This window comes from Manis javanica, chromosome 4, assembly GCF_040802235.1.
Source record: "Manis javanica isolate MJ-LG chromosome 4, MJ_LKY, whole genome shotgun sequence".
Classification (NCBI taxonomy): domain Eukaryota; kingdom Metazoa; phylum Chordata; class Mammalia; order Pholidota; family Manidae; genus Manis; species Manis javanica.
Genome location: NC_133159.1, coordinates 176,855,786 through 176,880,216, shown reverse-complemented (window position 1 = coordinate 176,880,216; position 24,431 = coordinate 176,855,786). Strand labels below are relative to the sequence as shown.

The 24,431-nt window shown below is 54.6% G+C and overlaps 2 protein-coding genes across 4 annotated transcripts in view; both read right to left on the bottom strand.

Annotated features, from left to right (window-relative positions):
- Positions 1–6,427, bottom strand: part of TTYH2 (tweety family member 2) — a 36,154-nt gene extending 29,727 nt beyond the window's left edge. For both annotated transcript variants that reach the window (XM_017644004.3, XM_017643998.3), the window contains exon 1: positions 6,226–6,427. In XM_017644004.3, coding sequence (XP_017499493.2) covers positions 6,226–6,354 — 129 coding nt within the window. In that variant the 5' untranslated portion in view covers positions 6,355–6,427. The remainder of the gene's footprint in view (positions 1–6,225) is intronic.
- Positions 6,428–10,904: 4,477 nt separating this feature from the next.
- On the bottom strand, positions 10,905–15,540 carry RPL38 (ribosomal protein L38). 2 transcript variants are annotated; one of them, XM_017644016.3, is made up of 5 exons: positions 15,428–15,540; positions 15,202–15,221; positions 14,989–15,049; positions 11,701–11,823; positions 10,905–10,979 (listed from the first exon to the last, which is right to left on the bottom strand). In XM_017644016.3, exons 2-5 carry the CDS (start codon positions 15,202–15,204, stop codon positions 10,954–10,956), a joined length of 213 nt encoding a protein of 70 aa, XP_017499505.1. In that variant the 5' UTR covers positions 15,205–15,221; positions 15,428–15,540; the 3' UTR covers positions 10,905–10,953. The 2 variants fall into 2 exon arrangements, with proteins under 2 accessions (XP_017499505.1, XP_073091974.1); XM_073235873.1 differs by lacking the exon at positions 15,428–15,540 and adding an exon at positions 15,392–15,421.
- Between the last annotated feature and the right edge of the window lie 8,891 nt (positions 15,541–24,431).

Below are 24,431 nucleotides of genomic sequence, written 5' to 3'. Positions count from 1 at the left end.
AGATCTGCATTAGCGTCTGCCTGATGAGCCACTCTGAGCCACTCAAGGGACAAGGCAGGGGTGCCAACTGGCAGTGGGGGCTGTGGACCATGAGCCTCAAGACTGATGGGGATGGACCAGGAGGGGGATGCCCACAAGCAGGAGGGCACTGGGGAATCCTAGAGGACACAGGGCTTGGGCAGGATGTCCTGGAATCTGAGTGGGACCTGGGGTGGGGCCAGGAGGGACAGCCTGGGGCATCTGCTTCCTCTGAACCTTGTTCCCCACCATGCCCCCCTCCACCCTCGGCCACCCTGCCCTATGCCAGTGGTAGCAGCAAAGCCCAGAATTCTGAAGGGGGCAGAAAGTGCTGTCTCAGGCCCACTGAGCACCAAGGGTCCTGCATGGGAGCTGCTGTCTGTCAGGAGGCCCAGAGCCCACACCCCACTTGCTGCCCAGTGTCTTGATTCAGGCAGATGGACACCAGACGGCACCAGGATTGGTGGCCACCAGCCAGGGCTAGACCTGGCTCTAAGTCAGGCTCGCAAGCTGACAGTCTCACCCGGCCTCCCACGTACCCCCCGAGTAGTTCCAGGTCTGGAACCCCCAGGGCTCCAGTCTGGGCTGTCAGGGTGGGAGGCGAGAGCTGATGGTGGTGATCAGTAGGGTGGGAGAGCTGCTGGGACCCTTCCAGTCTGAGGGGGAGACGAGATGTGTGCAGGACTGTGTACACGCCAGGAGACAGCCCTGAAAAGCAGAGCCTGTGGTCTGCCTTCCTGAGGCCTGGGGCCATTTTAGTGTGGGGCACAGCCTCTCAGTGGTAAGGATGCCTGCGGGACCCACCCTGCTCTTCCCTGGGCCGGAGCAGTAGCTTGGGAGGGTTTTGCCGGCCTTTGGACCCAACTCAACCTGCTCTGCTGGTCACCTGGACCAAGGAAAATGGCCAAAGTGGTGGGGACAGCCCAGAAGGGGAAGGGGAGGTGGTTCACTCAGGAGTGGGCATGGTGGGTGTGGCCCAGTGTGGCTTTCACCTGCATGGGGATAAGCACGTCATAGGTGCTGCCAGGACCTGCCTCCCCAGCCTCGCATGGCCGCCAGCAGTGTGAATGGACAGCTCTCCTCCAGGCAGCTGGGAGGGCCCTGTAGACCTGAGCACAGTGCCCCTGTGGAAGTCCTCGTGTGTGGGCAGGGCTGGGGCTCCCCGGCCTGGCCCAGGAGGTCCCTGGCCTGGTGAGATGGTGGAGGAGAGGAGCCACCTTCCTGCCCCGGCCTGGGCCCCCTCACTGGAGCGTCCAGCAGGCCAGGCCAAGGACAGACACTTAGAGCTTCACTACTTAAAACCATGGCGCTGACATCTTCTGCAACACAGACTCTTGTCAGAAGGCAGAATCTCAGGCCCACCCTGGACGTAGGTGTGATAGTGAATCAAGCTGAATCTAGAGAGGATCGCAGGAGATCTGTATCCCATTCAAGTCTGGGAAACACTGATTCGTGTCCACAGACTTTCTCAAGCTTTTTCCCAGCTTGACCTTTTCTTTAAACAGACTCACCTAGCAGAGCCCAATATTCAGAGCCTCCTCTGACGGAGGAGTGGATGTAAATGCCACACTTTGTCCTGGCACCCCCCACCCCCAAACCCTGAGGCCCCTCTGCTAAGATGCAGGGATCCTCTTAACAATTTGCAAACTGCTGGGCAACTGGCATGCCCTCTGATCCAGCAACTCCACCTGGATATTCACCTTATAGAAAGGAGGGCTCCTGTCCCCCCAACACACACATGAATGTTCACAGTGGGTGAATACAGCAGTAATAGCCAAACACTGGAAGCAACCCAAATAACCACCAAGAAGAGAACAGATACATAAAATGCGCTCTAGTCACACAATGGAATACCACGCAGCCATGAGCAGCTGCAGCTGCACAAGGGGGTACGGATGCATGTCACAGGCGCACAGGAGGTGAAAGCAAGCCGGATAAAATGGTAGTGACTTCAGGGTTGACTTTATATGAGGCGCCCAAAGCAGGGAAGCACCACTGTGGTGGTAGATGTTGGAACAGCAATACTTTGGGAGGGTATCAGCTGGGAGGGAGGTGGAAGGAGCCTCCTGGGGGTCAGAATACGCTTTGATCAGGATGGTGTCACTCTCTCTCTCTCACAAACACACATCCACACATGCATACTCATGCATTGAGGTGAACACTTAAGAGTGTGCACTTCCCTGTAAGTTATTCCTTACGGAAAAAAAGCAATGAAAACCCAGACAAACCATCTGTATAGATGAGAGTGGTTCACATCCACATCACCCAGGTACCCTTGACTTCTGGCTGGCCTCCTGGACCGTCCCACTCTCAGTCTACCCCCAAACAGAAAGCCCATGGACTCTATACCATGTGTCTCCACCCAGCAAGGAAGGAGGACCCCCAGGAAATGGTCAAGACATGGCCTGGGGCCATTTCAATCTCTGCAAACCACAGCCTGTCCCCACCCCCAGTCCCTGCAGCTAGCTGGCCCTCCTACTTCATATTCTCACAGCCACTCAGCTTCCTGACCTCCTGCAAGCTCAGTCCCATGGGCAGGACCCTGGGATTCTGCGGCTGGGGCCTCTCCAAGTTGGACAGCTGGCCTCAATTAGGTCAGCCATGATGTAGTCCAGCTCCGAGGAGGCCAGGCCTGGGAAACCCAAATGCAGGAGGAGCCCCTTTATCAGCAGTTCACCTCCAGAACGGTCCCTGGGTGCTGGGAGGGAATGGGTGGGACAGAAGGGAGAGAAGGAGGTGGGAGGGGAGAGAAAGGGAAGAAGGTGGAGGGGAGGCGGGGGAGGGAACAGGGAGGGAAAGGAGGCCTAACCTGCAGATCCATCTCTCATAATCCCCTTGCTGTCACCTGCCACCCTCTGAGAGGCAAGTGTTTCTCTGTGTAATGAACACTGCATGTCCCCTGTGCAGTGGGGGAGGGGGAAGCTGGGAAAGGGACGATCTTCCAGAGGGAGCTGGGAGCTCTCAGCCCCTCCTGCTCTGACAGACACACTAGAAAGCGGTCTCCCATGTCCCCCCAGGCCTCCTCAGTGCCCCGCAGCCCCACCACTCCCATATTTTGCCCCAACATGGAGCCCAGAGCCCCCACATCAGGGTACAGGCCCAAGCCTTTCTCCTCAATCAGAGTAATTTCAATTAGTTCTAGTTTGTCACTTTGTACCGAGAAACCCAGAGCACTAACCCAGGACCCACAGTGGGGGCAGCAGGGACAGCCTGTCCCTTCACCCTGAGACCCCAGGATACAGAGCATGAGACAGCCCAGCAGTGAGGCCAGAGGAAGGGAACTGGAGCACAGGGAGGGAGAGGCTCCTCCCTGACTACTGCCCCCTCCCCCGCAGCCCCCAGCAGGGGTGGGGAGCGGGTGCCTGTCGATGACCACGACTGCTCAGGCTGCATGAATGGGGCTCCCTCGTCCTGACCGTGGCTCCTCTCAGATCCCGCTGGCTGTGCTCTCTGCCTGGCCTTTCCTCCTGACACTTGCCTCCTAGACGGGGGTGGGGGTAGCTGTAGTTCTGGGTCTAGGCCCCACTCTGTCCCCTCCCCTGCCTGAGGACACACACTTGGGACTCTCTGGGGAGTCTATGAACTGAGCCACCCAATGTGAACACATGAAAACACACGCCTAAATATAAGAAGTTAAAACCCCCCCAACTCCCTCATGCACAACGTCCCTCAGAATGGCTGGCCTACAGAAGCAGGCAGAGGAGCCGAGGCAGGATGCTCACAGGGGGCCCCTGCTCATTTGGAAGCTTGGGGCATGAGTGGAAACCCTGTCTGCATGTGTATCTGTCTTCCCTGACCAGTGTCTGTAGCAGATCTCTTTCCTGTGTCCCAGTGGGTACTGGACTTGGACACACAGCTGAACCTCAAGGCCAGTCCATCTAATGGACCACATCACCGGGTCCTACTACATGGTATGGGACCCTGTACGTACTAAGCATGTTACATGGACTTTCTCAATACTTGCAGATGAGGGAAGTGAGGCTCAGAGAGGTACTGAAACCTGTTGTGGTCACACAGTGGGAAAAGAGATTCCAACCCAGACAGTGGGATGATGGCAGAGTCCCCAGCCCAGGTACTCAGCTGCTGTAGCCCCGAACCCAGAAGGCCGGGCTGCCTTGGGTGTCATGTGACCCCAAGGCCCGACTCAGGCTCGCTCAGTACTGAGATGACAGACAGCAGAAGGTGCCCAAGCCCTGGTATTAACTGACCTGCCAGTGGACTCCGGCAGTGACTGTCACTCAGGACGAAGGGACTTCTAGGAGAAACTACAGTCAGACAACCAGAGAAATGGCCAAAGTAGGAGCCACCTTAAAAACAACCAGTCACACTTCCCATCCAGGCCCTCTACACTCACCTCCCAGTCAGTGCCTTTAGGAGGCCTACCAAGCTGAGAAGAGCAGGGGTGGGCCGAGTATCTGGGGGCCCAGTGGCTGTGAATGGGTGTCTCTAGCTCAGCTAACACCTCTCCATGGGACTGAGGCTGGTGGGGCAGGCTCAGGTCCTGCCGGCCACAGCTGCTGGCCAGACAGGTGCTGTTTTGGTGGGGAGTGGGGTGGTGGAGTGCCCCGCTCACATCCGGAGGTCTTCTCCACCCAGACAGGAGTTTAGATTTCCTCCAGTTGGGAGGAGAAAGCTATGGTTGGAGACCCAGGTGCAGTATCAGGGGTGCAGGGTTTGGGACACAAGGACGGACGGACACACACACACACACACACACACACACACACACACGCAACAACACAGCTGTCTCTGAAATTGTATCTGCCTCTTTTCATACACTCCTGGGGAGTGGAAGATTCCCTGGAGCCGTCCTCAGGCAGCCACATTCTCAGGCAGCACTGACTTCCCCACGCAGGGCTCTGGGAGAGGGAGGGGCAAACACAGACCAGGAGGGAGCCTGGCAAACTGCCTGACTGCCTCCCCGTCCCTGCCTAACAGCAGAAAGGGGTCCTGAGCCTCCCCTCCTGCAGGGGCAGGCACCATCTACCTGCCTGGGGCCCGAGGGTGACAGGGACGCTAGGGGTTATTATTAGCCGCCCTGTCACCAATGCACTGCACACCCTAAGGGATCAGGATCCCCTGCACCCTGCAGAAGAGCCTGGAGAGGGAAGAAGAGAACAACTCCTGGCTAAGCCTCCAAGAAGGCCCCGCCTCCCCGGCTCTGCCCCACTGGCTCCACACCTGAAGAGGTGACTGAGAACCTCACACTGCCGACTGAGGCCACTGGGGCTCAAAGCTCTGAGATGCGCCCTGTCAGGGGCTTCCCAGCCTGAATCTTTGAGGAGGCAGAGAACTGACTCAGCCAGGCCACAAGGGCAGGAGCCGGCCTGGCCAGACCTGAGAAGTCAGGGAGAGTGCAGCCGTCTCTGGTTGGAGATGTCTGGGAGCCCCCACCCCAATCCTACCCCCAGTGGTGCAGAAACCACAGAGGGCAGGGCCAGCAGAGCAGGGAGAGGCCACAGAAGTGCAAGGGTGAAGCCACGACCCTAGAAGTCCAGGGCCTAGACGGTGTGTACCTCATGTACAGAGGGGGAGGGGAGGCCTGTGTGAGAGGCTAGTCTGGGGGCCACCTTTCTCTCCCCAAACATCCACGGGGTTGTGGGTTCTCAGCGCCCTGGAGGGAGGTCACTTCCCATAGCTCAGCAGCCTTCCAGGAGGGGCCCAAGCAGAGGTGCTGGCGGCGGCTCCCACCCTGCAGGCAGGGGGCGGAAGGGCTGCCGCGGAGACAACTAGGGCGACTCGTCAGGCTCTGTCCGAACTTCTCTCAGGGCGCACAGACCCGGGAAGAGAGCGCCCGGGTTTGCGGATTTGTCGGGTTTGGAACCGCAGAAGGAAAATCCCGAGGCTCACCCCCTCCCGCCCCCGCCCTGCAGCTCGCGCGCGGGAATTACCGGGGTACTGGCACAAACACCCCCCGCCGCCCTCCCCCTCGGCGCTCCGCCCACCCCTGCAGGCAGCCTCCGTCCCTCCGCCCCTTTCCCAACGCCGACTCAACTCCCATCTTCCCAGTTTTCCCGGTCCATGAGATTCCTGGACGGGTGGACCGTGGGCCCAGGGTCCCGGGGGAAAGGGGAGAGGGGTGGAGAGTCCGCGGAGCAGAGTGGGGGGCCTGAGAGGCGCTAGTGAGCGGCGCCTGGGAAGGGGAACAGGCGGTGCGGGGACTAGCGGCGCCGGCCGTGGCCCGGGTCCGGGACCGCGCGGACTCACCTCCTGGTAACGCTCATCGCGGGGCTTGAACGTGCTGTCCACCGGCTGCAGGCGCAGGCCGAGGTGTGGGACGCTGTGCAGCCACACGACCCACCAGGGTGCGATGTACTCCACGCGCGCGGCCGGCATGGCTTGGCAGAACTGCGGCCGCTGCAGCCGCTGCCACTCGGCCCGGGACGCGCGTCCGCCCGCGCCCCGGCCCCGCCCCGCCCGGGCTAGGCCCCGCCCCCGCCCCGCCCCCGCCCTGGGCCCACCCTCCGGCTCCAAGGGGCCGCGCGCGAGAACCCGCCGCATTTTTCTGGTCTGGAATCTGTCCTGACCCCACCGGCTTAAGAGCGCGGAGAACTGAAAGCAGGCCCAGAACTCTCCTGAGTCGGCTTCACGGCAGCTTCTAGGCCCCGCGGTTTCTCATTACTTAACAAATCAAGGATATAAAGTGTCAAAGTGCAGGGAGCTGCTGATGCGTTAGGGGCGGAAGGGAGCATCATTCAGCCCCTGGGTCACTAGTTCTAAATTCACCTCCAGACATTTATTGAATATTCATTGTGTAAGCCACTGGACAAAGAGAAGTAAGACGCCATCCTGCCCTAGAGCGCGCCTGGCCCACCTGCCCCAACAACTGATGCTGACCGGGAAGCACCCGGCGGAGAAGGGACGCCTGATTCTGCCTGCGGAACGGGACAGACAGGCCCCCCGGAGGAAGGGACCCTTGAGCTGAACAGAGAGGAGGCAGGGCAGCACGGGGAACCCGCGAAAGGCCGCCAACAACCCCTTTGCTAAGCACCTACTACGTGCCAGGCACTGTTGTATCAGTGAACAAAAGCAGACGCAAGCCCTTGACCCGGAGGGTATTAGCGGCCTGGCAGCAGCACCTGCGGAAACAATCCGTGCTGTCGGGGGGCGCTTTGGAGAAAAGTCAGGGCAGAGCAGGGTCAGCGGGCCCCCAGGTGCGGCGACGCCCTCAGGCGCCCGCCTGGCTCTGAGCGCCCAGAGGAGCGTCCTGCAGCTGCAAACAGCGCACTGTGACCCGCGGACGCGCCGGGCAGGCCAGCGCGAGTAGGGCTGGAGACAGGGCCGCCTGAGGTCTGCCTAGTGGCAGTGTTGGACTTAGGAGGTCCTGCAGGGATGGCGCCAGAGTTGGACTCGGCTCTCTGCAGCCAGTCTGAGGGGCGGTAGCGAGGGGGCAGACACACCAGTGGGAAAGGAGACGGGGAGAGACTTCCTGTCCTCGGCTTGGGGAGCTGATTGCGGTGCTCCCAAAACGCCCGCAAACACGCGTGGCTGCTGGACCAAACGGACCTATTGCGGTGCAGATCAGAGAGCTAGGGGTGGGAAGAGAGTCCTGTCCTCTGGTAGGGGCTTCTCCTCCCCGTGGTCACAGTCCGGGTCACAGTTCCCCCAGCCTGACTGCAGCCATCCTATCTGCGCATGCCCAAAGCTGGGGCCCAGAAGGCTGGAGAACCCTAGTTCTCATCCGGGTTTTCTGTCATTAATTCAACAAATCTTGATTGAGCACCTCCTTTATTCTAGGGGATACAGTGACAGATAAAACACCCACGTTCCATTGCATGGGGTCTAGAGTCTAATAGGGCAGGGGAGGCAGCCTTACCTCTCTCAGTGATGCAGCTTCCAACCCTGTTCAGTGCTGTCAGGAGCTCCGCTGGGCCTGAGGCCAGGACTGTCTCCTGAAGAATGACAGAGCGCAGGATGGAGGGGAGGGCTCTGAGCGGGGGGTGGGGGTGGGGGCAGTCCACCTCCATGCACTGAGATCAGGGACCACGGTGGGCTGGAGACGTCAGTGGAAGGGGAATCGAGCAAGTGCATTCCCTAGGGAGGGGAGGGACAAGGAGAGACTGGCAAACTGCAGGGGGACAGATGGGCAGCCGGCTGCCAGAGGGAACTTGCTGGGCAACAGAAATATTCTCTGGATTGCAGTGGTGGTTGCCCGACTTTAAGTGTTGGTCAGAATTCACAGAACTCTACAGCATGAATTTTACTGTAAATTATACTTCATTAAACTTTGCTTTAAAATAAATACCTCACAGGGAGACAGGCAGGGCTGCACACACAGCCCCATAGGCCCTGGGAAGGGCTTTGGTGTTTGAAGTGGCCGCACCTGGTCGTAGAAGAACTCAGGCCTCAAGCAGTTCTGCAGACCCCCCAGTGGGCACAGATAGCTCGCACGGCCCCAGCCGCCTTGGCATCTGTGATAGGCCTGCCTGGTGCCACGTAGGCCCCCGCCCTCCTCCCTGTCCACAGCACATCCGCTACAGCTGCTGATCCTTGTGCCTGGGAAGTTGAGGATTTGGCAGTCCTCTAGGAAGATTAGTCACAACTGTGAACTGTGAGTGCCTTAGGGGAAAAGTAGTGTAAGACACCAGAGACCCCCCAAGTGGGAGAGGTCTCCTGGGAAGTGGGGTGGAGTCTGACTGGAGGCTTGACCTTGATACTGGTACAGGAAAACCTTGCCAGAGCTGGGGCTAGGCCCCAGAGAGGGAGTGGGTGGGGAAAGGGGGAACGTCTGCACATGCACCTGGATACATTAACTGCAAAACTCACCCCTAGGGCCATCACCAGAGCCACCTGGGTGCAGCACCCACACCCAGACCTGCTTGGCCGGTCTGCAGCCAGCAAGACAGTGACCATTCTAGCTTCTTTCCCCAGGGGCCTGATGACCTAGGCGGGTGAGCCAGGTCAGAAGAGAAGCAGAACAGAACAGGAGACTTTCCAGGGACATTAGGGAGTTGAATTTGAATAGTACTCCTGTGGGTCCAACCAGCAACTGTGGCCGACACCAGGACATTCATCTGGAGCCTGCAGAATAGGCTCACTCAGCAAGGCAGGTGTCAACTTTGGTCTTGAGACCCTGAGGTCTTAAAAACATATCTGTGCCTCAAAGGAGCTTAATCAGAATCTCTAGAATTAGCCTTGGCCACCATGGCATATTTTTAAAAAGTACCCCAAATGACTTCATGGCACAAGCTAGGGCTGAGAACCACAGTATGAAAGGGTGCTTTCTCCTGACGAGGCGGCCAAAAGCCTGCAGGGACGTCTCCTAGGAGCTGGGGCTAGTCTCTAGGCCATGTGCTGGAACAAAGGAAGCCCAAGTGTTAAACCCTCCCTCTTCCTGGGAATCTTGGTCGTTGAAAGAATGGGGAGACTGGAAAGTGCCCCATCTGGACCTGTCAACACTCACTCTCCTGGAGTAAACAAAACCCACACCTCTCGTGACTGGATTCAGATACTACCTCACACCCTTAAAACGGTTGTAGAAAAAAAGTCAGCTAATGATCTCAGGCGCTTAACTCCTTGGGAATGGATTTTATCACGTAAACAATTTCCAGACTTTTCACAGGCGCTCATTTGTTGTAGTATGTCGCCACCTTGTGGCCTGCCCCTGTATGACCCATAACCATCTCCCTAATTTGCTGTGGCAGGGCTTCTGCTCTACTTGTTACTCATTTATCCCTTAAACCAGATTGGCATTAGTTGATTTATCTGCTATGACCATATGGAAAGCACATCAGCATGGCAACCTCTATCAGCTGCACAAGACCGTGTGTTGGGCACATTAGACTTCTGGCCAAGGGTGTGAGTCCTATGCTGGGCCTGTTGCCTCACACAGGACTCCTTATTTCAGGCTCAGGGAGGGTCGTTTGCTTACGTGTGCATCATGTGGCACCTGGCCAACGCTGCTCTCTGTCCTCTGGGTTCCTCCTACCAAGGCAGGAGGAGTGCATGTGGGTGGACTGGTGTCCTTGTCCAATTCAGACACAGTGGGCAGAAACGTTTGTAGTGTGCCTGGATGGTGCCTGACGGTCATTTCTCAAGATCACGCCAGTTGGCAGTGGCAGAACCATGACTCAACTGCCCAGTCAGGGGTGGCTGGGACCTGGGCCACTGCTCACATGGGGATTTAGGCCTTTTGTGCCTGTTGAAATAGGGTGCCCCATTCACACCCGCCACCCCAGTGAACTCAAACCTCTATCTTCCGGCCTTTGGGCCCAGGGTCAGATCCCTGCAGGAACCTGGCTCCTTCCCTTAAATGTCTACTGGATTTCATAGACCGACTTCTGTCCCAAGGTCTATGTTTCTGGATGCTCCCTCCTTTTTGCTAGGCTGACAGCCACTCATCTCTGCTCTCAGCTTTAAAGGTCCCTTCTCTGAGCTGTTCATCTGGATTGTCCTTTATCTGCATTTATCTTAGCACATCCCATCCTGCTCAACTCCACCTCATCAAGAGCAGCAATTAGGAAACACACAAATGTCTGTCTGAATAAAAAAACCTTACTCCTAAGCTTGCATCAAGGAATACTATAAAAGCACGCTACATTCCAAGGATGGGATGGCTGAATTTGTAACTATTTCCAAGAACACTAATCGGCTCTTACTTTTAAGTCTCATTTTTCATTATCAGGGAGCTCATTTTACCCAAGTGACTTAAATCTCATGAGGGCATACTGGCTTATTTCCATAAGGAGCCATCTTCTCTGCCTGTTTCTATTTATTTTCAAACTTAGGCTAAAAAAAAAAAAAAAGGATTGGTTTCTTTGACCTCTGGGATGGCAGCCCAAGGTTCGGGATGCGAGGAAGACGCAACCAGGATCCTCACCCTGTTCCCACCAGAAGCCAGGACACCAAGTTAAGAGTTCCCTCCCCATCCTCAAAGACAAAGGACATTTTCAGAGGTTAAAAAATTTTAATACAGTTCACATTGTCATGCTTGGTTCACTTCAGCTCCTTCACTGCCAAACCTACAGGACAAGAGATACAAAAGCGAGTCATAAAGAAGATACAATCTGAGTTAACTGTTGCTTGTCTAGATTTGGTGCTTAAGCTAAAGGGAGCTCACAAACCTGACAAATTACGCCCTCTAGGGAGGTTCTGCGTAAAATACTAAGTGTTCATATTAAAAACACTCTCTCAGCCTTTAGGGATGTCCCAATTAGCTCTCACAAAGACCAGCAGTCCTGGGTAGCTTTCCATGGTGAGGAGGCCGTCTGCAGGACCACTCGGCACTCCTCGGCCACGGTCTCCACAGCTCTCAGCTGTTCTGGGTCCTTCCATCACCAGGATGGGCCCTTTTGTGGAGCCTATGCTCACAGCCTGTTATACTTCATCAGTCTTCCGACCTGCACAAAGGGGGGTCGTCATCATCAATCCCAGTAGCTATCCCAGGAGGGTGTGGTGAGTGGCACACAGTGTCAACTGTTACTGTTCTACATTCGAAAAGCACTTAAGGGGTCCGGGGGCAGGGGGGGGGAAGCAGACAGGGATGAAACAACCTTCCCTCAGGCCAGGGAAACTGGTATGGGACAGAACCTCTGAGAATCAAACTGTCAGCAGTAAGAGCAGAGACTCAAGACAAACCACAAGACGGACTTGGATAAATCTGGGGACAAGTTGAGAAAATGGGGGCAACACATACATTTCCCACATTTTTGGTGGATCCCCTGGAATTCCAGGCCCACTCACCTGGCGGCAGGGACTGCTTCAGTTTCTCTGCCTTCTCTTTGTCTGTGATGACCAAAGTATAAAGGTATCTGCTGCATCGAACTTTAAACTTCACATTATCCTTATTTTTCTTGATCTTGACAGCTATCAAAGAGACCAGTTGGTAATTACACGGTGTCACAGGAGAGAGATGGCAGCACAGTTCACGTGCTTCATCCTGTTGCAAGAAGTGGTACTTGTGATTGTGACCACCAAGTGTGCTGCCTCCGTTAAGGCAGAGAACAAGGTCCCTTGGTGACCTCAACATTTGAAAGTAGTGCCAGAAATCCACATTTCCCTTTTATTAATACTCGAGCCTAGGACTTAATCTTAATGGGCTTATTTGTACTTAAAACATAGGTCTCTGGTACACTGAACATGACCCAGCATGCTCTGTATCCAATCTTTAAAATTTTTTTTTTCTGGAGATGCAAGTAGATCATGAAGTAAAGAGACTATCTGCTGAGATCAAGAACTTTCCATCACTCTACTTCTGGGGACCAATTCTTTGCATATGTGGCAACCTTCCTGGCAATGGTAAAGCTAAAGCTCCCCACACCCCACCTGATTTAGAGGGTACATGCAGAAGCATTTCCTGAAATTTATCCAGAATTCACTTTCTGGGCTCTTTACTGATGCCAAATTCTGTCTCAGGACCACAGCTCAGCCAGTAAAGAGCCCTAAGGGGCTCACATGCAACAGGGCACGGTTTGCAATTTTGCAGTCTGGCTATGGACGAATGTCAGTGCATTTTCCTGTGGCTGGCAGCTCATCTGGCTGCTGGAAGACTGGCTCACAGCAGGTCAGTCATTTCATGCACCTATTTCTCTGCCTTCTCTTTGTCTGTGCCCTCTCATTCCAATTAAAAAAAAAAGCAACTCAGACGGGCTCTTTTGTTGAGCCTATGCTCACAGCCTATTATACTTTATCAGTCTTCCTACCTGCACAAAGGGGGGTCGTCATCAATCCCAGTAGCTATCCCAGGAGGGTGTGGTGAGTTCCCCAGGAACTCATTATAAAAGCAGTAAAGTGCCTATCGAGAATCAGGTGGCTAAGGATTAGACACAGTGCCTCACCCAAGTACCTGACTAGACACACAGGCACTTGGCACCTCACAGAAGCAGTGCAAGACTAACTTGTACTCACAACCCACAACTCCATTTCTGCCAATGGCTGCTAAAGGGATAAGGCACATCACAGAGAGCAGAAACACTGGCTCTGAGCCTGCCCGAGGCACTGGCTGCCTTGGCTTCTGTTTGAATAAATCCAGAAACCTGGATATTTAGTCAAACAACCTATTTTGCTCCCTTGATACTCTGCTTAAAGCTAAGTATACTGCATTGCCCGTAACAGCTGTTGTACACCTACGACCTAAGCTGACTGCTAGTAAGACACGGATGTCTTAAAAAAAAGAAAAAACTCATTCAACTTTATCATACATTGCAGTAATTCCACTTAAGGGTATATACCCCAACTGCCAGCAAGGCCAACAGGTGTTTGTGCACCAACGTTCACAGCAACAGCATTCACAAAGGTGACCCCCAAAAGGAGGAAGACACCCAAATGTCCATCGATGGATGTATAGATTTAAAAAAAAATGTGGTCTATCCAGACAATGGATCATTCATTCTTAAAAAGGAAATTCTGACGAAATGCCACAACACGAATGGAGATTGAAGACATCACACTAAACGAAATAAGCCAGTCACAAAAGGACAAATACTGTATGATTTCGCTTATGAAGCACTCAGCGTACTTCATGATAGAGAAAAAGTAAATGGTGGTTTTTGCCAGGGGCTGGAGAGAAAAGAATAGGGAGTTACTGTTTAATGGGTAGTTTGTTTTGCAAGATCAAAGACTTCTGGAGATGCAGTGTGAATGTACTTAATGCCAGCAAACCGCATATGTAAAAATGGTTAACTTTAAGTTATGTGTATCTTACAACTAAAAATAAAAAAAGTTTTTTAAGAATCTTATTCAACACTTACTGAACACCTGTTATGTCCAGCAGACCATGACTCTTACCCTCACAGACCACACTGTTTAACATCAGGCTCCTAGAACAGAATTAAATTGCGAAGGAAAACAATGGATTTGTGTCATTCCTTGAATGTACCAAGGTCTCTAAATGGATCACCTGATGGGATCTCTGCACCAATCCCATGACACAGACACTAGTATCGCCCCCTCTTAGGACAGAAGGAAGTGGTGGTGCTGTGTTTAACTTCTTGAGGATAGCTACCTACTGACAGAGCTGGGATTTGAACTAGGCAGTGACCCCAAATTCCCTGGTCTGAACAAAAACTGAAGCGATTATCTCTTTACAGTACAACAGCACAACACAAGCATGTGGTCCCCAGTGCCACCAGGCACGGTGGACATTTCCACCAGATGCCACCTATTCCCACAGGTGGTCACCATTTCATACAGTACCTGAGGACCAAAGGCAACAGACTGTTCAGGGAACAGGAACACAAACATGACAACCCATCACCCGCAAAAACACTAAAAGGCTCCCCCACACATTATTGTCTCACCCCACTCCCATTCGCCAGCCACACTGTTCTACTCTCACAAGTTAGCTGATGCTCTTCTCCACTCATCTGAGTGGGAAAGGAGGCTATGAGGAGCATTTGATGTAGCAGGCGGTGGATAGGAGGCAGAAAAGCCTGGGTCACAGAAACAACGTATGAATTCAGCATCTATCTTGCAGGTCCCCAAACCACCTTCAACTAAAACAAAGGAGTTAACAGAATTCCCTCCATCTCTGGTGTTAAAAAAAAGAGAATCCATATGCACCAGGGACCAGCATGTATCAGTAAAAAACTTGTTTTTGATGCATCACTTCCTTTTCTCTTCATTTACAGGCCAGGAAACACGTAACACTGAAATTACTTAATAAAATTCATTGTGAGCAAGGCCTGTACTCAGCCCACCGTCTGCCCAGAACTGAACACGCAGCACTAACGCAGGCTCGTGGGACACGAATTTCCAGACTTCGATCCAGCAACGCTTCATATGCACAATGGAACAGAACACACTCAGGACGGCTTTTAAAATGCTCACGTGAGATCAACTGATTAAACCTCTGACGGAAAGAACATTTTTCTTTTGGGAAAAACGATAAAAATCACTGCTTCCAGACAGCCAGGCACGTGCTTAATCAGGTTCCCGTCTCCCGCCTGACATTCCCGAGATGCTCCCGAGAGCAGCACCAGCACAGGGACCGCTCCGCGCAAACACGACCCTTCTCTTCCACCCCTCGCTTACATTTGGCATCCTTACGCCTGGCTGTGAGCAGGAAGTCTTTGATTTCCTCAATTTTACGAGGCTGCAACACACAAGAGAGAGCAGTGAGCTGCAGAAACACCTTATTTCTGGCAGGGACTTGACCAATCACACCCAGCCTCGGGAGACCCTTGCCAAGGCGTCCCTCCCTCGCCCCGCGCCTCCCCGGGAAGGTCCAGCAGGGGCCGTACTCACCATGGCCACGAGGCCGGCACCTGCGGGGAGACAGGCATTGGTTAACAGCGCGCGAGAACCTGCGGCGCCCCCCGTTCCCCTCCCCAGTCCCGGAAATCCGGGCCCCACCGCACTTCCCCCTCTGCCCCGCACCCCTGACCCAGGCCCGGGGTCTCCAAATTTTACTAAGCCATGGATTACCCCGGATTACCCCCTATTCCCCTAATACTGCCCCAAAGATACTCACAGCAAGCGCCAAGCAGCGAGGCAGACGGAAGAGAAAGGGACTTCCGTTTCCGGGCAGTTAAACCTGCCCCCTGAGGAAACAGGGTACGGTGCTTGCAAAGGGTCAAGATCTACCGAGGCGTTCGCATTTCCCACTGCAGCATAACGGCCCCCTTCTGGTCCAGATTAATAGTGCATCTCCTCGTGATGGCCGCGTGGTTCTCCACTTCCTGCCTTCGCCTCCCGCCGACCCCAAACCGCTCCATGGCTTTGCGATTCTTTATTTCAGATCCCGTTTGAAGACCCAGCACTTGTTATCTACCACGTTCATTATACTGTGCATTGGGCATTGCATATACATTCATATACTGTGCATTGCACAGATATCTCGTTTAAACGAAGGGGAACTCCTGTGTACATTCTAGATCCTCTTTCTAGGGGTTTCTCACATTTCCTTCTGGTCTCCTTTCCCACCGGCATTTAATCTGTCACGAGCAGGGTCCTCTTTTCCATTTGCCGCTTCCAATTCCTTTAAGAAGTGGTATACAACATAAGTAATACTTCCAATAGCTGACACTTAGGGAACATGTTTGTTGGGCAGCCACTGTGTTGAGCACTTCACTGGGGGGCCTCTGTGATCCTCAGGCTACTTGTGAGAGGTGGCTCTTGTCCTTACCCCAGTCTCACCCATGGGGGCACGAAGGCTTGTCGGAGCTGGGAGAGGTGAAGCCAGGACTGACCCCCATGCTGGACAGGTCCCCAAGCCCAAGCTCCTGTTTTCGAGGCTGTGCACCAAAAAACGGGCTGGCAACTCTGGAAGACAGCATTTCCCTGGCCCCTTTGGGTCCTCCCAGCCTCCATCCCATCTGTGCCTGATACTATTTTCTTAGTACACACTTTAGCTCTTCTATAACGTCTTTTCAGGCAGGCTCTGGGAAACCTGAGGCTATTGATTTTATTTTTATCCTCCACTTTTATTTTTAACCTCTCTACAAATGTCTACATTTTATTTTATTTGTTTCCTTCAAATTTAATAACTGCACAACAGAATGTAATTATTGCCTTGTGTTTATTATTACAGAGCAGTCCACCTAAAGAGAAAGAGTACTTTACCACGAACTTTACTTTGAACTCATTCTCCTTCCTCCTTCGTACCCTCCCCGCAACCTCTTATCCAGGTTGGACAAAGCCAGGTTGAGCATCTTCCTAGGAGGACTGGGGATACAGTCCTTGCTTCAGGGAGACCAGCACAGTCCTCCCATGCGCTGGACACCTTTCAAAAGAAGCCAAACTATGTTTCTGTAACTATTGAATGCATGTGGGTGTTAACATGGGAAAAGTTAATTGGGAGGAGCTTAACTTTAGATGTCTGAAGGTCAGGGTCAAGTCTGAGAACCATGGGTGCCTTAGCCCTAACCTGAGAAGGACATCCCCAAATCCCTCAGCCTGACTTTGCCAGCCCTCCTCCGTCTTAGGCTTGTACCTTTCTGGTCTTTTCTCCCGCACTGCTCTGGCCACAAGCAACCACCCTTGCAGCCCAACCAACTGGCTTCTCAATGCAAGGGGCACTTTCTAACTCCGGGCATTTGCCTGTGCTGTCCTCCCTGGTACTGAGTCCCGATCCTCCTTCAAAGCTCAGCCCCCACCCCTCTTCAGGTAGGACCCTTCACCTCTGACCCCTGTCACTGGTCACTCATGCAGCAGTTACCTGCACACATCTCTCCATAGACTGTGCAGCAGCGTTAAACTTTTCATACATTTGTTATGGAGGTTTCTTTGAAGGCAAGCTTTCTTCTGATGACTCTCAAGATGTGGTGCTCATATATCTGTAGTGCTCATATATCAACATCATGAGCTTCTCAAGCTGGCTGCAGCATCTGAGATCACTCACTGTATGAATGGTGGACGGGCTGATGGAGGGATGGATGGACGAATGAATGGATGGAGAGACACGGGGAGGATGGGGGGATGGATGGATGGAGGGAAGGAGGGACTGATTGGGATAAAGCAGTGCTTGGCATATAATAGGTCCACAGAAATATTTGTTGAGTGAATGCCTGGTACTTTCTTCCCACTGCAAGACCTACTGGGCAGGGACAAGGGACAGGGGGAGGGCTGCCCCTTCCTTTGGCAGCAATTTCAGAGAGACAGGCTGTTCACCCTCTTGAATTGTGTAATAAGAGAATGTAGAGGTATAGAAACAAAACACAAAGGCCAATCTGTTCAAGTACTGAAGCGTTTCTCCAGCGACCCCAATGGACCAAGAGTAAAATAAGCTACAGCTACTGAAAAGCGAAGCATGATGCCTGGAGGGAATGCCCGCCATGCTTCGTGGGAGGATGAACCCAAAATGTCATGGCGTGGCAGGGGCTGTTGGAAACGAAGGGGCCAAAGCCCAGGCCTTCAGTGAAACAGCCTGTGTCTCCGAGAGTGGAGCCCCGGAGGCTGCACTTGGCAGGCTTCCCTGTTGATGCTGATGCACACATGCAGCGGGGGGAAACCCTCAAAGGGGCCCAGGGTGGACCCTGTAGGAGGTAAAGTCCCCCAGACCCGAGAGCAGGGCATAGCACGGTCCAGCAGAGCATAGTTTCTGGAAATATCGTTTCAGTGTGGCTAGTAAGGCCTGGGAGTAGGGGCAGGGGAGCAGAGGCCAGAGGGGGCTGTAGGGGGTTCCCGTCCCTGCCTCACCTCCACCCTTGGGAACTGGACATGCCCCCATTGCAGAGCCGCAGCTTGGGTTTGGGATCCCTCCAGAGCTTCAGGAAATGAGGAGGCTGGGCCAGCTTGGCGGGAGCTGTGGTCAGGATGGTCAGGACATCAGCAGTGACAGGTTGGTGGGGTTTGGTGTTTCATCCGACCCATGTCCACAGCACCAAGTGCTGTGCCAGGTGGTATAATGGGGAGCAAGCCCCTCCCTGGCCCTTGGTGGGGGCTCCAGCTGGGATGCCCATTGTCTGCATGAAGGCCCGGGGGGAGAGGGTGCAGGAGTGGCCCCCAAGTGGCCTTTCCTACTGCCTGTTGCTCTGTGGGTCTGTGCAGGTACCCTGGGCTTGCCCACTGTGGTTCCGGGCTAGCCTTCTTCACTGGTCTCCAAAATGAGGTTTTGGGGGGTCACGCTACCGCTCTCTTTCCTCCCAGGGCTGTTGTGAAGCCTATGGGGCGCTAAGTAAAAATCTAGTCAGTGCCACCCTGACTTCCCTCCAGGGGGGTCTGTAAGTAGCCAGATCCCCCTGGCGCCCCGCAACAAGGGCCAGACAGGAGGGCCAAGGCCATGACCAGAGAAGGAGAGAAAGGGAAGCAGCCCCTTTCGGCCTTGAAGTCTGCAGTCTCAGGCTGACAGTACTTGGGAGATGCTCAGTAACATTTGCACTCTGATTCATACCGGGCTGGCTGCTTTCATATCTACCGTCTCATTTAATCTCCCCAAGAGGCCACGCCTTGTGCTACTGGCAGGACTGGCCTTTAAACCGTCTCAGAAGGGAGTTGCTTATTGAATCTTAAAGGGGTTTAGCAGTGGGGAGTCTGGAGTCCTGGGCTGAACTTGGTTACCTGGGAAAAGGGTGGGCAGGGAGGGAAGGTAGCAGGGAGCAGGTGTCGGGGCTGGAGCTCTTTGTGGGGAACCGGAAGGGTGAGGCTAAAGTGACCAGGTTATTTCCGGCTCCAGCCCTGCAGAGTCCCGGAGAACCTCAGATGTTCTGAAGGCACACGGGTCTCACGGTCTCCCAGCTGTTGTACTAAAAGCCCCAAAGCATGACAGGTCAGATTGGAGCAGATGACTCATTGGTTGATTAAATAGATTCCACCTATTTTTAGAGAGCTCCTCAGCTGGCCAGGCCCTCAGTGGGTGCTCTTCTAGTCCTGGAAACATCCTTCAACACACCTTTGTGCCAGGCCCTGGGCAGGTGATGAGGACACAGAAATAAGATCCTGCCTTATTTTCTTTGTCTCTGTCACCATTCCAAGGGCCCCCCAGACTAGCAGAGAAGGCCATGACAAGGCAGGGCCATATATGCATATATATATATATATAGTGGCACCAGATGAGGGTCTGATCCGGGCTGGGGATGGGATGGGTCCAGGGAAATCCTCCAGGAGGAAATGTGATGATGCTGATTCGCAGAGAGAGAACCCACTCAACATACTCAGAGCAGCCTGCCAAAACATAAGGAAGCGATCAGACTGGGTGGCTTCAATGCAGGAGGTCTTCCTGGAGGAGGCATCATGGTATAGGGTGGGAGAAAAACTGTTCCTAGAGATAGCCAGTCTTGGGTCCAAATCCTGTGTCTGGCTGGGAACCCTTGAATGAATCTCATGGCATCTGTGAGCCTCAGTCTCTGTTGAGGAAGGGTAGTAATCCCTTCCTCCCAGCCTTCCTGGCCATGTGCCATGGTACACAGCCTGTACAACCCTCCGTGTCTGCCTTGCTTTTGAGAAATCAGAGATAAGAGGAACTGAAGGTGTCCAGCTAGCTGCTGGCTCTGTGGCTGTTAACTGTCTGTGAGTCCTAGGCAAGAGCTGCCAGCGACTTTGGAGAACTGAGGCCTGGAGAAGAGGACGTCGGCTGAGGGGCAAGTGTCCTCCTCCGAGCTTGGTGGGGCAGGCAGGGGGACCCTCAGAAAGCCTGCCTGGTCTCCAGCGGGGCATAGTCAGTTTTTGACAGATGACATCTCCTCAACACCCCTGCCTCCCTCCACCGGCCTCTTCTACTCTGTGAGGTGCCTGCCTCCATGGTGTCCAATCTGCTACGAAAGAGGACAGATTAGACTGCATTCACTGGCGGTGAGGAACATAATATTGGGGCATAGGGGCAGGCACCCCTCCTTTATATCAACATGTGCCAGGGTGAGGGGACACCAGAGCGAGAAAGAAAAAGGGCAACGTCCCTTCACAGTAAGGAACAGGGGCCAGCCCTTCACCTTGCATATATCTTGCATTATGCAGGCGGAGAGGGAAAAATCAATACAGCTGTCAGCAGTTTAATGCATCCAGTCCTGCAGACGGCCCCATCTCAGGATGCTCCAGACGGATGCTTCAAATTAAAAAACAGGGAGTCAGGGGCAGGAGGGGCTGAAACACGGGTGGGAGATAAACACCCTGACAGACCAGAGGGGAAGAGGGGATGGAACTGAGGAACTGGGAAAATTAAAGTCCATAAATCATGAGTCTCAGAGAGCATCCTGGGTGTGAATGACAGGAAACCCTTATCTTCAGCGGTGGGTCTTGGGGCCCGTCTGCCAGGTGGGAGTCCGGGGGGAGGGCAGAGTGTGGGCAGGCCTCTCGTGTCCGTGGTGTTGATGCTGGATGTGGGGGTGGGGGTGGGGGAAGCAGGATGAAATGAGTGATAATCTCTATTCTCATAACCTGGTGGATGTGGGTGTGGGGTCCTTTGAGTTGGGGGCAGGCCTGTGGATGGCAGGACCTCCATGGGGGGACAGCACTTTGCTGTGCTTGACTCTCCCGGCTGAGTCCCGCCCACCTGTCCTCTCCGTCCCTGTAAGTCCGTCTGTCCACTCCTCTCTGGCGCCCCCTGTCTGTGGGTTAGTATCCTGCCTGCTGGGTGCCTGCTTTTCCCCCAAGGTCAGATACTCTTTCCTTCCACCCCCTTACACTGAATCCTTTCTATCAGAGGCCCTGGGGGATGCTTCAGCCCCTTCTTGGAGCGCCTGGATAGCAACCCTTGTGGGACCCCTGGCCAGCTGGTATGAAACACTGGGAAGGACGTGAGCATGCGAGGCGCCTGCAGTCCCGCTGTCCTCACCTCCTGCCCGGAGCCCACCTGTCCAGGGAGGCCCCCAGGGCAGAAAGCCAGAATCAGCCCCACAACAGCGTGGAGGGCAGGGCAGTGCAGGGGGTAGGAGAGATCCACTCCTATCCACATGGCTTCCCAGCACCCCAGGGACCCTTCTAGGTTCTGATGGGAAACAGGCACAGCAAGACTGAGTGCTTGGAGGTGATTTTACTAAAGATGGGTGGGTACATGAGACCAGAAAGGAGACCTGCCCCTGGACCTGGGGGTGGTAGGGGGTGTCCCCTGACTCAGACATCCAGTTGTGTGGCAGGAGGGGCCCCGCCCCGCCTGTGGCAACACATCACAGAGAAAACTGGAATGGTCATCTTGAGTTCATGCTCTCCTCCCCCTTATCTCCTGCCAGGGCACCCCACTGGCTGAACCCAACAGGTTCATGGGTCAGGGTGAAGGCACAGACCCAGAAACAATGGAAGATATCCACATCATCCTGGGGTGACCTCATGACCTAACATGACCGTGTCACTGGCTCCTTCATGCTCCCAAGCCAAGAAGTCCCCCAGGGCTCAGCCAGTTCACCTCTGTCCTGTCCATCATCCAGGTGTCCGTCACACTCCCCGATCCCCTGATCCCCCAAATGCAGGCCACGATCAGGCTATTGTGCCAGTCAACAGGTGCAGACGGGCTCTGGAGGAAGCGCGCCCTTCACACACCTGAGTCACGTGAACCCACAGCCACACGCCTGCCTGAGCTTCCAGAGAAACGGGCCTGAGTTTGCTTCCTTGTGTGCGTCGATCGCCCAGGACAAGTTCTGCCAATTAAACTGGTGACCGAGTTTCCAAAAGCACTCCTGGGAGTGCTGCAATGCCTCGCAGGGCGGGGAGATGAAGGAGAAAGCTTAGGGCGGCGGGCTGGGAGCAGGGGCTTGAGGGGGCTGGGCTCCCTACACGGAGGCACCGCGCATCTGCATCCTCCCCGCCTAAGAGCACGCGGGCACTCGGGGGAGGGTCCCGTGGAGGAAGGCAGAGCTGGGAAGGAGGCGGCCTGGGGGCAGGCCCTGCAGGCCAGCAGCCCCGCAGCTGGGGTGGGAGCTGGGTTGCTATTCCCAGGTCCTCCCTGTTTCCTTCTCTGAAGTGTGAGCAGGGAGAACAATTTGTACTAATCTAGACTCAAACCCAGGGGGACAGGGAGGCGGCATGCCTGCTTGTGAGCCAGTGGGGGGAAAGTGGAAGGAGTCCCCATGGTAAGAAGCCTTTGCTACCACCTCCTCCCCAAAGTCTCCCGTATGACGGGAATCACAGAAGGAAGGATGGAGGCAGGAGGGGCCTGGCAAGCCCCCTGCCCTGCTGGGTCTCGGGCGAGGGAGTTCCCACATGGGCCATGGCTGCTCCCACTGTCTAGACCTCCGAGCGATGGCTCCGCCTCTCCTCTTGGCCCCCAGCCCCCAGCTCCTGGGGCACCTGGTGAGGTGGCTCCGGCTGCTCCGTTTGCCCTGCTACTGCTCCCCTGGATGGAGCTGGTGGCCTCCGGAAAGAGTCAGCCTCAGGAGCTGAGGGGCAGGAGGCACCGAGTGCAGGGTGGAGGTAGGGGGGCAGGCTGGGCTCTGGCCGGGTCATGACCCTGCTCCTGTCCACTCTGTTCATAACCTCCCTCTCAGCCCTTGCCTGCCAGGCTGATCTGCTATCAATGGAGCAAGACAGACAGATGCAGTTGGCTTGTTAATTAGAGCAGATGAAGTCTTCAGCCAGCCCTTCCGAGCCGTGGGGGAGAAGTGGCCGTAGTCCTCGTCAACGTGGCCCTGCCCTTGGATTTGACTCTGAGAGCAGGGGCCTGGGTGGGACTGGAAGAGCATCACCATGTGTGGCTGGCTGGAGTCATGCTGGACCCGGAGAGGAAGCCTTCTGAGAGGGCAGTGAGGGACCCTGTTCTGTAGCTTCAGGATAGAATGGGGGACAAAAACACTCACTGTGATAACAGTCTACTATGTGTCAGGTGTCACACCGGCTGCTCCATGAAGATCATCTCCTGTAATCCTCACAGCAGCCCTCAATTAGGCAAATTCACACTCCTCATCGTACTGATGAGGCCCCTGAAGCACAGAGAGGTTAGCTACCTGCCCAAGCTCACACAGTTAGTAGCTGGAGGAAACGGATGCTTCATTACTTGGGCATGGAGTGTTTCCTCATTGAATCCCTCAAAACCTTTTCCCTCCCTCTCCAGGGACCATCTGGGTTACAGGTTGCTGAGAGAAGGATCAAAACTGTGAGGCGATTCATCTAATCTACAAATACTTACTAAGACCTCCTTGGTGCCGCCACTGGGAATCTAGAGATGTGTAAGCACCTCCTTACGGAGCTTGACCCCAGCCTAGGAGATGGGCCAGCTCTGCCTGCTGTCCTCAGAGCCAGCCCCGCAGCTCATGCTGAGGAGGTGGTGGCTGTGTGAGCCTGGCCCAAGTGACCACGTGGCCTCAGATGACTGCACTGACCTAGGACAGTCCTGGGTTTGCAGTGTCAACTTAAAGACTCTGGTGTGTGGCTGGTTGGTCTGGGGTTTCGTGCAAGCTGGGAGGCAAGGGGCATTTCTCTGGGAAAAGCACAATGGCAGGGGTGAGCATGTCAGAGACCAGGTGACCGCTGAGAAGTGTAGCTGTTGCACAACTTCCTAGCACCTGTGAGAGCAGCTACACTTCCTGCCCTGGGCACTGTGAGGTCCCTCCCCTGCACCTCCCCACACACATATATTTCTGTCCTTTCCTCTGGCTGGTTTGAATTAGTTGTCATGTTTGGAAATGGAATGACCCTTAAGGGAGAGGTCCTGGTTGGGGCATAGGGTCCCTGCCCCACTGGGACACACAGGAGGGGAAAGGACCACCTTTCTGGTCGCCTTAACAAATGACAGGCAGAGCAGACGCAATCCCAGGAGGGACATCCGGCAGAAGGCACAGTGCACACAAAGATGGGGAGACGCAGAAGTGCCCGAGAAGCTTGGGGACCTTCAGACAAGAGTGTGCTGGCAATTGTTTAAAAATCTGGCTTTCTGACCGAAAAAGTTTTCTTAATTTGTAGCATTTGCTGAATCCTGTAGTGTAAATATTCTCACCATGGCGGATTTCCAGCTGCTGCTGTGATGTCAGCTTGAATATGTAACAAGCAGCTGAGAAGACCCAGTTTCAGCAGGCCACTGGTGAGGTCATCGGCCATTGCCTGAATGGGGGGGATGTGCAGGGAGGACCAGAGGGGAGGCTGGGGAGGTGCACTCAGACATGGTTGCAAAGGGT